At 30.1% G+C, this 12,636-nt stretch overlaps 3 protein-coding genes across 4 annotated transcripts in view; 2 read left to right on the plus strand and 1 right to left on the minus strand.

Annotated features, from left to right (window-relative positions):
* LOC111636696 (transmembrane protein 19-like) overlaps positions 1-2,853 on the minus strand; it is a 24,608-nt gene extending 21,755 nt beyond the window's left edge. Inside the window, exon 1 of the mRNA XM_023381993.1 lies at positions 2,609-2,853. Coding sequence (XP_023237761.1) covers positions 2,609-2,741 — 133 coding nt within the window. The 5' untranslated portion in view covers positions 2,742-2,853. The remainder of the gene's footprint in view (positions 1-2,608) is intronic.
* Positions 2,854-3,020: 167 nt separating this feature from the next.
* Positions 3,021-6,227, plus strand: LOC111636695 (gamma-tubulin complex component 5-like). Its single transcript, XM_023381991.1, has one exon. It carries the CDS (start codon positions 3,122-3,124, stop codon positions 6,050-6,052), a length of 2,931 nt encoding a protein of 976 aa, XP_023237759.1. The 5' UTR covers positions 3,021-3,121; the 3' UTR covers positions 6,053-6,227.
* Positions 6,228-11,418: 5,191 nt separating this feature from the next.
* The window catches only part of LOC111636691 (ATP-dependent RNA helicase DHX8-like), a 74,866-nt gene continuing 73,648 nt past the window's right edge, over positions 11,419-12,636 (plus strand). For both annotated transcript variants that reach the window (XM_023381986.1, XM_023381987.1), the window contains exon 1: positions 11,419-11,537. The gene's annotated coding sequence lies outside the window, so the exon portion shown is untranslated. The remainder of the gene's footprint in view (positions 11,538-12,636) is intronic.

Below are 12,636 nucleotides of genomic sequence, written 5' to 3' on the forward strand. Positions count from 1 at the left end.
CTAATAAAATGATGTTTCTGTGATCAAAATTTTGGCTAAGACAAATGTATTCAGTACATTATCTGAATATGATTAAATTATTTGACACTGTAGATGCATTGCTCTTCATTTACATGTTTCTAAAGTAATTTTATAATATAGTAATTATATTATAAATCGGGTGAGCAAGCAAGAGTTCAGTGGGAGCCGAAATGTAGGTTTTGCAAAATGCATGGGAGCTACAGTTCTGTACTTTTTTATTCTGTACCGCAGTTCTGTACTGCGATTTTATTATATAATATTAATATAATATAAAACAAATATTGAATTTTTTTAATAAACATATTTTCACAATTTTATTTCCACAAATTGTGGAAATAAAATTGTGAAAATAATAATAAAAAGCAGAAATTAACACTTTCAAGAGCCGCAAGTAACTCAAAAAGAGCCGCATTTGCCCATGTCTGGTATATACTATAGAAATTTAATTTTCAGTAAAAGAATTGTTCTGAAGTACAATTATCCTATAGACCACAAAAATATCGCCGTGAACCCCCAATTCGGTATTTTTTTATGTTACATGGACCCCTACAGTCTATGTCAGTGTTTCTCAATGGGGACAATATTGCCTCCATATGGGTGTTTTTCCATGTTGAGGGGGCGATTAGTAACAATTTATATTTTGGTGAGGGCGAAAAACAATTTTCTGGGCAACATAGTAAAACATTATATTAAGAATAATTAGTTATTTTATTCATTATATCTTACAATAATTAAACAAATAACATTATACTAGTCACTAGTCTATTCAATGCAGTACGAATTTGGTGTTAGCCTTGGCCCTGGGCATTGGAATTTTGAAGTGAAGGGGGTGATACTACGTTGAAGGGACTGGCGATTCATTAGAGGTTGAGAAACACTGGTCTATGTGGACCCCAGTTGAGAACTTCTGATTTAAATAATTTACATTTTAATCTCTCAGAGTTAATTTCAGAAAAAAATAGATTTATATTATCTGGTATATTGCTTCTTATACATATTTTGTTTTTACTTTAAATATTAGCAAGGTTGAGGCCGAAGTTTTAAACACAAAAACGTGTACGTCAGACGTTCAGCACCACTTGACAATGGTGTTTGGATAGTCAGTGGAATCATGCTCGACATTCCAAACACCAATGTCAAACTTCTAGGCTTACAGGAAAGCGGCGCTGAATGTCCGACGTACACGTTTTCACATTTAAAACTTCGGCCTCAACCTCTCTATCACAGGAGAATACAAACTGAATACACCAAGTTTGTAATGAATCCAAATAAAACTATGTCAATTTAGTCATTGAATCTGCAAAAAGCACATCAATCAATCAGCTGTGAATCAATTCATTCAATTGTCCATGAACATCTAAGATTCTCTGTAGTAATTAGAATAAATGCTTCGATTAAGATCAGATGCAAAACATCTATAATTTTAAAAATTTCCCTTATAACATAGAATTTAGAAATGCAGTAAATTTTATTACATTAAGACATATATATTTGAAAACAATCAAATAGTTAAAATAAAAAATTAAAGTAACTTTTTTCATTCATTCAAGAAACAAACTGGCTTATTTAAAATTTATGTTTAACAACTAAAAAAACAATCAAATATAATGTTCTTTTTTATTTAAAATAATAAAAAAACAAATAAGATAGATGTCTTAATTACTATTATTAGATACTATGTATTAATTATGTAATGGGATACTCAGTTTTGATTTTCAATTTTTTTCTTTTTAATTTTACTTTGATAAAAATCAGTTAATATAACATTTTTTTTTTTTTTATAAATTATAAATCTGAAAAACAAAAGCTTGACAGAATTTAAGAGTCAGTATTAAGTTTTCCTAATTTACAAATATATTATTTTACAACAATGTAGTCTTTTATTTGGTAAATTTAGTGAAAATTGTATTTTTAATCAATTGCATCATGAAAGATTATCTAAATTTTGGTAGTTTTGTACTTTTATGATCTAAAGTGGGGATTATAGTTGCTACCCTTTCCTCCTATAAGGATAAAACTATACAAACAGAAAATCTATTGAAAATTATGTTGCAAAACAAAATATGTTTTCCTTTTAGCAAACCAGGATATACAAATTCTTCTTTTTATATTGTATATATACCAACAAATTATATATAATCATAAGGAAATGTGCATTCACCTACAAAATATATCTTTAACATGAAACAAACTTGCATCAATTATTAAACATGGTCAACAAATAAAAATATACATAACTCCAAATATTCATTACTCAAAAAACGAAAAAATGTATTGCAATTAATTAACGTATTTAATTAATTGAATTAATTAAATTTTTAAAAAACCAATAAATTAGAAGGATGAAAAGATAACTAAAGAATCTTATAAAAATATTCATAAACAATTTTAAAAAAACCACACTAAATTTTAATGCGATTAAAGCATACAGCGCTAACATTATTAAAGGTAATTTTTTAAGTAAACAAACAATCGTAGATACGCATAACAACTAAATTTATATAAGGAAAACGCGATTTTATAGCATATATTTTCTACTCTACGAAAAATATTATTTTAAAATTGTAAGGAAGTACTGGTACATTACCTGAGGAGTACCAAGATGAGAGGAAACATACGATCCAAAATGATAAAGACAAAGGTAAAATAATGGCAACTATAGATACCAACAACATCGTACTATCACTCGTTATTCCATTCACACCCATTTCAATTCTCATCTTCTCACAATTTCCATCGAATTATCATCACCTGCATTTCCGGAAATGACAAAATTCAAAAAAAATTAATCGTTTTCAACAAACATCTATGACATTCCCTAAGTATCGAAATATCGAATATGATTTACATAAAATTTCAATGGCAATTTTTTTAGAATATTTAATTAATTTTTATTATATTCTTTTTTAAAAATTTAATTAAATATTTCAAAATAAATACTATTAAATAATCCTTGTTGATAAATTGATACTACTCGTTGCTACGAAAATGTCGTAATTTATTATCACCGTTAGAGGGCTTCCGGTCACGTAAGTGGAATGTTGTTTGTTTCCGATCTTGTAAACTCGTTACAAATTGTAGTTTTTAGTTGTAAAAGAAAATGGAAAATGATGTACGCTCGCTTGTAAAAGCCATTACTGGCTTCGAGGAAAATTCAGAAAATTTTCGTTTGTGTGTACAATACGTTAATTCGAATTTTAAGTATCGCCATTTTTTGGATGTTAATAGTAATCAAATTCAGAAAACTATAAAGGGTCTGTGCGATAAATTCGTTATTTATTGTCAAGATAAAAAGGCTCAAACCTTTCGATCTTTAGTAGAAACATTTATAAAAGATGTGAATTCCAGAACACCTTGTGGAAATGATTTAGCCTACTCCATCTTATCGTTGCTTTTGAATCTTTCTGCATCGCCGACTGACAATGAATTATCCTACATTGACGAAAACGATAGTGCCATAGTCAGTGCTGATGAAGTAGACTGGGGAAAGTATCTCCTGGAAGGTGAATTGGATCATTCCTTGATCAGTTATCACGAATATTCGGAGGAAGAAGATGAAGAGGTCGTAGAAGATACCGAAGATCAAATTATGTCTGTTGAAACGATACCGCCGGAAAGAGATGATTCCGGAATAGATATCACCGGAAGTACCGATAGTAAATCCACAAATTCCCAGGGACCGACAACTTCCACTTCTTTTCATCCAGAGTCAAAAGAGCGTATATGGCTTCAGAATAACATAGTAGCTCCTTATTGGAATAGTCACTCTGATATTGATTCATTTGGAGTACCAAGTAAAGCTAAAGTTGCAAACCTGTTGAAAGAATGGGAAGAGTATCTGGAAACTTTTCAGTTGACTGGTAAAAACGGTAACATTACATTATCAGAACGTTTAATTTTAAAAGAGGTATTGTGGATGTTGCAAGGAGTGCCAGATCTTGCATTATTTGTTTGGAAAGATGGAAGTTTTCAAGTAAAGCCTGTGCAGATGTCCCATGTAACAGATTTGACACTTTATAATTTCTTGTCTGATCTTTGTTCTTATGGAAGTTTTATAAAACATTTGCAACAATTCATCAAAGTTTCTGGCAAATTAGATTTTCGATCTGCTGTATGTTCTCAGACTTACCAAGCATTTGCAGATAGCGTAAATAAGAGTTTAAAAAAATTTTTTGAAGAAATCACAAAATTTGAAAAGCAATTAATAGACCAAAATCAAACAATAACATTAATCCAAATGACTGATGAATTGAAGTCATATTTTGAAGAAATAAAAATTCTTTATACTATTTATAAAGATGGAATTATCTCAGCACCGTCGGATTCTCCCGCTTGGAATAGATCTGTAAGATTATTAACTATTTTATTTAGATATTTAACATATCATACTACTTGGACTTCTAATTCTAGAATTGTTTCTTTGGTGTTGAGCATATTTCTAAGAACATTTCGACCCTATCTCAAGTTGTTAGATGATTTTATAAGCAGAGGGATTCTAAATGATCCATGGCAAGAGTTTATTGTTGAAAGAATAGAAATTAATGTTTTGGATGAAAATTTCTGGAAAAATGCATTCTTTATGCATCCAATACCAAGTGATATATCTCAAGATTTTATTTTACAGCCATTGTTATCAAATATTATTTTAGCTGGAAAATCTATGGAAATTATTAGACGTTTAGGTTGTTCAAACAAAGAAAAATATATGATAAAAAATGTTCTTGATAAATCCTTGTATGAAGAATTTTTACTCATGCTCCCTGATGTATTTAACAAGAACAAATTGGATAATGACAATACAGAGATAATTTCAGTTTCTAATAATCAAGAAAGCAAACAAATGTCTATAGATAAAGAAAATTTTGATAAAGATTTCTCAGATTGGTTGACAACAATAATTAATAATAATCCATTACTGCATTATAATTTTTCTAACATGATTAAATGCACAAATTCTCAAGTACTGGAAACAACTATAGAAAGTTTAGAACAGAAAGCAATACTTTCTTATTCAAGTCAATATCCAATTTCTATTAGCATTAAAACAGTATTGCATACTTGTATTGAAAGAAAATGTCAGATAATTAGTAAAATATTAATTGATATACTTAAAGAAGAATATAATTTATTCTATCATATGAAAATAATTAGAAAATTTTTTCTTATGGAACTTGGTGATATGCTATTTGCTTTCTATTCTGAAATATTTGAGAAATTGTGTAATGGAGAGGTATGGAAAGATATGGCATTTGTAAATGCTGCACTTCAGGATGCATTACTGTATCAAGATCTTAATACACAAAATCAATTAACAGTTAGTTTGGATCTAAATCATTATAATAATAGAAACAACAAACTTAATGAATTAAATTCATTGCATTTTTCATATAAATTAAGTTGGCCATTAAATGTAATTTTAAATTTTTCCTCTCAACAGAAATACCATGAAATTTTTAATTTTTTGATGCAAGTAAAATGTGCTAAATATGCATTAGATGAACTTAGATTTGAAGAATTGAAAAGTAAAAAATCGTCACCAGTTTTTGAACATGAATCTGAATTACCACTTTTTCAAAAAATTCATTCCATGTATCTTTTACGAATGAGATTGTTATATTTTATAAATAATTTTCATATGTATATTATGACTCAGATTCAGCAACATGGAGGTTCTGAGTTAAAGAAAGAACTCCAGAAAGCCATAAATATTGAACAAGTGTTGAATTCTCATACTTGCTATTTGGCACAAATTTATGAATATTCTCTTCTTCATCCAAAATTTGCTATTTTGAAAGATGCTATAACATTAATTCTGAACTTAGCATTAAATTTTCAACAGTGTTGGAAGAATGGTATTGATAATGTGAAAACTGAAAAATTATGTAACATAGAAAAAAATTTTACTCATTGTGTTCATTTTTTGCATTTACATTTGAAAAATACTTCTCAAAATAAAGTAATATCACATCTACATGTTCTTTTATACAGCTTGCAGTCACATATTTCTCTTCCTCCAATTACAAAATTTTAAATTTGTCAATGTATACATTATTTAAATTATATATTGTCAACATTTGATATTAATGTTTGAAGTGTTGAAGATTTTCATAGCAGCTATTATGTTGTGAAATTATGTTGTTCATATTTTATTTGTACAAAATGTATATATATACAGTATATATCAATCAGTTTTCTGTTTTACTAAAAAAGCATTTTTCCTGCATTGTTAACATTATTTGTAATATATAACTGTTATAAGTATAGTTATTAATTTACATAATATATTTTATATAATTCATTATTGTATAATATGTTTAATGACAAATAAAAGATTTGTTGTGAAAGCTTTTTATATGATATATTATTAATCTAAATATATAAAATTATTTGTCCTGAGTGACTGACTGACTGATTGATTCATCATTGCCCAGAGCAAACCGCTGAACCTAGAGGTGAAATTTGGTACATAGGGTACGTCATAAAAACGCACACTAAGAAGTTACTCGAACTTCCCCCGCGGGGAGAAGAGGGAAAGGATTAAGGCTTAACCGGAAAAACGACTTCTACTGTACTATTTTAGATGCGATTTTTTATTTTCAACAACGTTTAGTCTTCATTGAGTACTTAGGTGTATTAAATTGATAACATTTCAGGCATTATTATAAATATTTTTATATATTTCGATTTTTTAACCAAATGTTCGAACTGTTTTAAAATCGAATTTGTTATCGCATATTGGTTCGATTATAGAACGATTGTAAACGTTCCAGAAAATTGATCAAATTGAAAACAGTTCGTTTGATTCTCAGCGGCAGGTATCAATTACTATGGTTGTTGAAATACTGAATATAAATGGGGTTTGCTTGCAAAAACTGCGCGGGCAACAGCTAGTAGTCTATAATATATATACAGTAATACCTCGACTTACGCGAACGCGGAAGTTACGCGATTTTCAAATCTCATCGATTCGTCTTTTGTTTGAGCGCCATGCAACTATTGATTACTCACTCCACCCACACTATTGTTCAGCTTACATGTTCCGGCGTGTCGCGCGGAATCGACACATAGCTACAATTTATTTTGTGTTATTTATTTCTGTTTGTTATATCCAGTGCCGGCCCGAGGCAAGTTTTAGGATGGAGCGAGATCCTATTATGGCGCCCTCCTTGGTTGCCCTAATTTATACCCTTTAATTTTCTTTACTACTGAGGCGCCCCCTTGGACTTAGCGCCTGGAGCGGCTGTTCCGTTCGCCCTATGGTAGGGCCGGCTCTGGTTATATCTACGGAGACTTGAGAGACTCTATGTGGTGATTTCTTGTAACCGTGAACGAATCAAAAGACGCGATAAGATTAACGAGAACATTTATTAGCTTACATACATCCGACTTGGATTTTACACAAATTGCAAAATTATACCCCGACTTACGCGAATTTGACTTACGCGGTTATCGCTCGGTCCCACCTATCGCGTAAGTTCGAGGTATTACTGTACAGTAGAGCGTCGTTTATCCGAAAGTCGGTTATCCGAAAGAATTCCAGTCGGCCTAAAGTATAATTTTTATTTGTTTTTATATTTTTCAATGTATTTATTTCGTTTTTAAAAATAAAGAAATCATTTTTAACGATACAATAACCACGATTATTATTTTAAAAAGTTTATGTTGGGCTTAACATCGACGAAAATTCAACGCGAAGCGACACGCAACGGAGAAAAATTTCAACACGGGATAAGTTAATATATTTTTTCGTACATACAGTAACCGGTTATCCGAAAAATAAGTTATCCGAACAACCCCAGTTCCCAATTGATTCGGATAAACGACGCTCTACTGTATAGTAAAATCTTCCAATTAAGGACTTTGGATTTACTGGACAAATAATTTATCCTATAGGAATAATTCAAAACCTTTTTATCATGATTAGTGTGTGCTGAAAGGTTGACAAAGAGTATAAATTACTCCATGTACATAATATTTTATTTATTTTTATTCCTTCCGCCCTATGGGCACTAAGAGGGCCTCTTTTTAGCAGGCCCACAATGGGGTGACCGGGTGGTGAGGGACGGTGCCCGCATATCAGAACAGACCACCCCCCCGAAAAATTCCTGGGGATTTTACGACTGAGTCCTAGTTTGAGCCCGAGTCTCCCAGAGCGGTAGGCTGCCACCTTACCTGCTCGGCCATCCGGTCCGTAATATTTTATTCATAAGTTACATCCTGACATTAAGATATATTGCACATTTAAATTCGTTATTAATTAATGTGTTTGTAAAACATTCGATTTAACGGACTTTCGGTAATAGTGGATGCCACTTCCCCAATTAATCCGTTAAATCGAGAGTTTACTGTAAATCTAATTATTTTACCCAATTTTAGTACTAACATTCTAAACTTATTGCAAATCTAAAATTATGTATCTTATAAATTAAAAATAAATACATTGGATTTGATAACTGTCAATATTAAATAGAATTTTCACAAGGTTTTTATAGTATTAAAGTTGGTGATTAGATCCTGAAATACAAAAATCGCTGAACATTTGTAGGGCGTTTAGGCGTGACGTCAGATGAGTCATGTGATCGATTCTGGACGACGATTGTCTAGCTTTCTGACATCATCGATTATCGACGCTACGAAAAATCATTGAATATTTCACTTATTCATGTCATGGTTGCCAGTTTGGTCTTTTTATGCCCAAATTTAACAACTTTGGCTTTTTTCTGTTTTAGCCATTTTTTGGCTTTTTGAATTTCTTTACTCTTTTAAAATATATATGTAATTCTAAAAACCTTCAAAAAGGAAGGTACTTTAAAAATAAAATCACTTCGAACTTTTTAACAGTTTTTTTTTTATTTATAACAAAAGAGATTTACTTATACTAAATACATTTCGAACTGTTTTTTTCACAGTTCCTCTGCAGTAATTGAAGCAGAAACACAGAGAACAAGTGACACAAAATGAACACTTTCTTTACCATATAAGAGCATATAGATACCAATGGTGTGCCGTTCATAGAAGCTGTGGAAGCGTCGCTTCCCTTATATTTTCTAAAATATAAATACATATTGTGTGATTATTTTCATATTTTAACGTACTTTGAATTAATTAATTATTTATTATAACCGCGTTATGTATCTAATTACAAATTTCTATACTACATGTGAAAAAAAATGATAAGATTGCTATTGTATATTCGAATATAAATTTGTGTATGCATATTCCCAATGGAAGCGCTGTATTGTCGAATACCGGACAACTTCCACGGCGAAAATATTTGAATCGTATAAAGTAGCCGGATTATACTCATTTGCGCATGCAAATGAGAGAACCAACCTCGCGGTTTAGCTGGTGGATGCTACACACCAAAATATCGTATAACGCTTTCAATGATTCTATACAGGGATCTGTGATTGAGTAAAAACTTCCATAAATTGTGATAATTATGATGCCCCATTGGACTTTAATTAATAAGCCCTAGGCCCCGAAAAACCTAAATCCGTACCTGTACACAACAGTAGAAAAGCAGTTGCATTTGACTCCACAGCTTAACTGTCGTGTTTTTCACAAAAGATGTGGATGGTGGAAGACGTTCACCACAACTTCATAGCAAAGTATCGCAGATGTATATAAGGAAGAAACAGACATAATAATGTTTCTGTAAATCGTATATGATATATATACGATATATATATCATATGAGTTATTAAATAACTTTTTTTGTTATTTTTAATGTTTTATAATTATTTTTTGTGTTTTTGAGAAAATTTGACCAATCTATCATATATATTCGGCCATAATTATCTTCAACTTCCTCACATCCGTGATTCATATACTCTTGCTTACGATAAACTCTTACGTAAAATAACCTTTGTAAATATAAATCAAATACTGTAAGCTACTATAATATAATATAGTAGAAGGGTTAGAAATACGAAATAGTCTAATAATCTTAATCTTTGCTGTTGTTATTTTTTGCCCAACGTTGGACTCATCTGCTAAATTTTAATAATTACAAAATAGTCCAAAAAACGGACTGCCCGCCTAACTCTGGAGTCTGATCTGAAATTCAGTCTGGGATTTTTATCTTTGAAATAATTTTAAATGGTAATATTATTTGAGCTATTTTATTTTATAGAATTGGAGCTTTGTTTTTACTATACCGTATTTCTTGAAATATATAAATATTTCTTGAAAATTTTAAACATTTTATTTTATCTGTAATTNCTTTTTACAAATTTGAATTATTTCTTTTGTAATAAACAAAAACATATGTGAAAAAGCGATTAGGGAAATTTTAAACATTTTATTTTAAAAATTATACTGCATCTACACTTTTTACAAATTTGAATTATTTCTTTTGTAATAAACAAAAACATATGTGAAAAAGCGATTAGGAAAATTTTAAACATTTTATTTTATCTGTAATTTTTTTTTATTTTTAAGCGCGGATATAGGAACGAAAACACTAACAACACACCAGAGCAAGTATTAAAACAAGAAGAAACTCTAAGGCTAGGAACACACATGCGTGAAATTCGGCATAAAATCTAGCATAAAACAGAAAGCGTAAAAATTTTTCTGAAATTTTGGCTGAAACATATAGATCATCTGCGCAAAAAATAAAACCCAATCACCTTATTACTACTTAAACCTACCCGCCAAAATAAATTCTATACAACAGTGAGCTGGGTTGTGAGCATTTCAAAGGTATGCACATGTAGCGTGAAATTCACACTTAACGTTGTTGACTGTTAATCTTTTCAAACAAATATTGTTTCTTTTTACTATTATTGTTTCTCATCCATAGTACTACTATATTAATCTTTCGGAGGCCCGAGTTATTAATAATGTAAAAAATGTATGTTATCTTTAGTCTCTATGTACAGTTTAGTCTCTACAGGAGTGGGGCGCCACAATAAGATCTCGCACCGCCTGTAAACCTTGTTAGGGCCTCCCCTGCCTTGACCGCACATCCATCCGGCCGTTTCCGATTCGGTGTCTAGTACGTTACTGGACCCCGAATTTCTTCTACTAATAGTATTATTAATACTACTAGTAGTAGTTATATGCCGTTGACTGAAACTCGTAGCAACTTCGCATGTTTAACGATCTGAACGCCGCCCTATCGGAATCAGTTCTTTTTGAACAAAAACGAAAGATGATTATAAGTATAGCTTCAAAACTGTATTATTTAGTTACCTTGATTCGTAGTAGTAGATATAAAAAAATCTTTTAATGACTGAAGAATGCGTAATAAAATAAATGACCTTTTCCATAAATTATTTTTTAGATATATAATTTCATATAATTTCATAAAATTCAAAATAATTATATTTTTTTAAAATTAAAAAATAAATAAAAATAAGCTTTACAAAGTTATAAACAAAAAATCACTGCTGTTAATTAAAAAAGACATAAATTTAGCTATATTTTGGCGTCGACTTTTTCCTTAACGCAAACGAAATTTTCGTTACCACTAGAGGGCATTTGAAAGAAAACGTGAAATTTCATAAAAGGCAAGTTCAAAATGTTTTTATATTAAAAAATATATTTACACAAATGACTTGAAGATTTTAATTTTATGATTTTTGCTTTAAAACATGGACCATAATATGATATGAAGATCAATGAAATAATTATGTAGATTTCATGCATTTAAATTTTTAAATAAAGTTCTTAACTTTCCCATTTTGGTTTTAGTATTGATACAAAATTAAAAATATTTGAATCTTAGATAAATGATTTTCAGCTGACCACCATTTAAGTATTAGTATTTGAGGTAATAAGTCTTTTTTATTTAACTTAAATAATTAGTTATTACATTTAAAAGCTTAAAATATTACAGAACAGTGTGTATACTGAGAAATAATTGTAATAGTTATAAATCTACTTAAATTCTTGCAGTTCTGGGTTGATTTGAGAAAATGTTCATTTGATGTAAAAAGCAACAGCAATTAATTGTTTTCAAAATTCAATAAGATTTAATCTTAAAAGGGGATCAATCAAATTCCATTTCAAATGTTATTAATGTTTTGCAATTTACAAAAGCAACACTTCAGTAAGATTGATTTGTATGCAGTCATTTTGAGCCAGTTATACAGTATGAACATGTATTTGAAGTTTCTTAGAGAGACTTCAAACCAGAATCATATACATATTTTAAAAAGCTGTCCAGATTTTACATTTTCATATTAGAATCTGATCTAATTACTTGAATTAAGAGAATTTGTGTATCTATTTGGTTTTTCATAAACTGTAAGGGGTGCTTTGTTTTCTTAAAATTGTTACATTATCTAGGTTACCAATTATATTGAATGTAAAATGAATTTTGCTTTACTAATGCAGTGTTTTTCAACCTTGTTGAATACGTGACCCCTTTACAAGTTAAAAAATTCTGGCGACCCCCCAGAGCCATATTTAAACTATATCAGTGATTTTAAAAACTACATATTTAATTTTCTTTTTTAAATATCGATCGAAAAACCATAAAATAAACAGGCACAGCCTTCGCACAGAAATTCTAGTTTTTTTTATTGTAGTGTAGGACCTATAAACACTTATCTTTTTCTTTTACCCGCGACCCCCCGTGTAAGGCTTCGCGACCCACCTGGGGGT

The sequence above is a fragment of the Centruroides sculpturatus genome, unplaced genomic scaffold, assembly GCF_000671375.1.
Source record: "Centruroides sculpturatus isolate CEXI.00-Female unplaced genomic scaffold, Cexi_2.0 scaffold667, whole genome shotgun sequence".
Lineage (NCBI taxonomy): Eukaryota > Metazoa > Arthropoda > Arachnida > Scorpiones > Buthidae > Centruroides > Centruroides sculpturatus.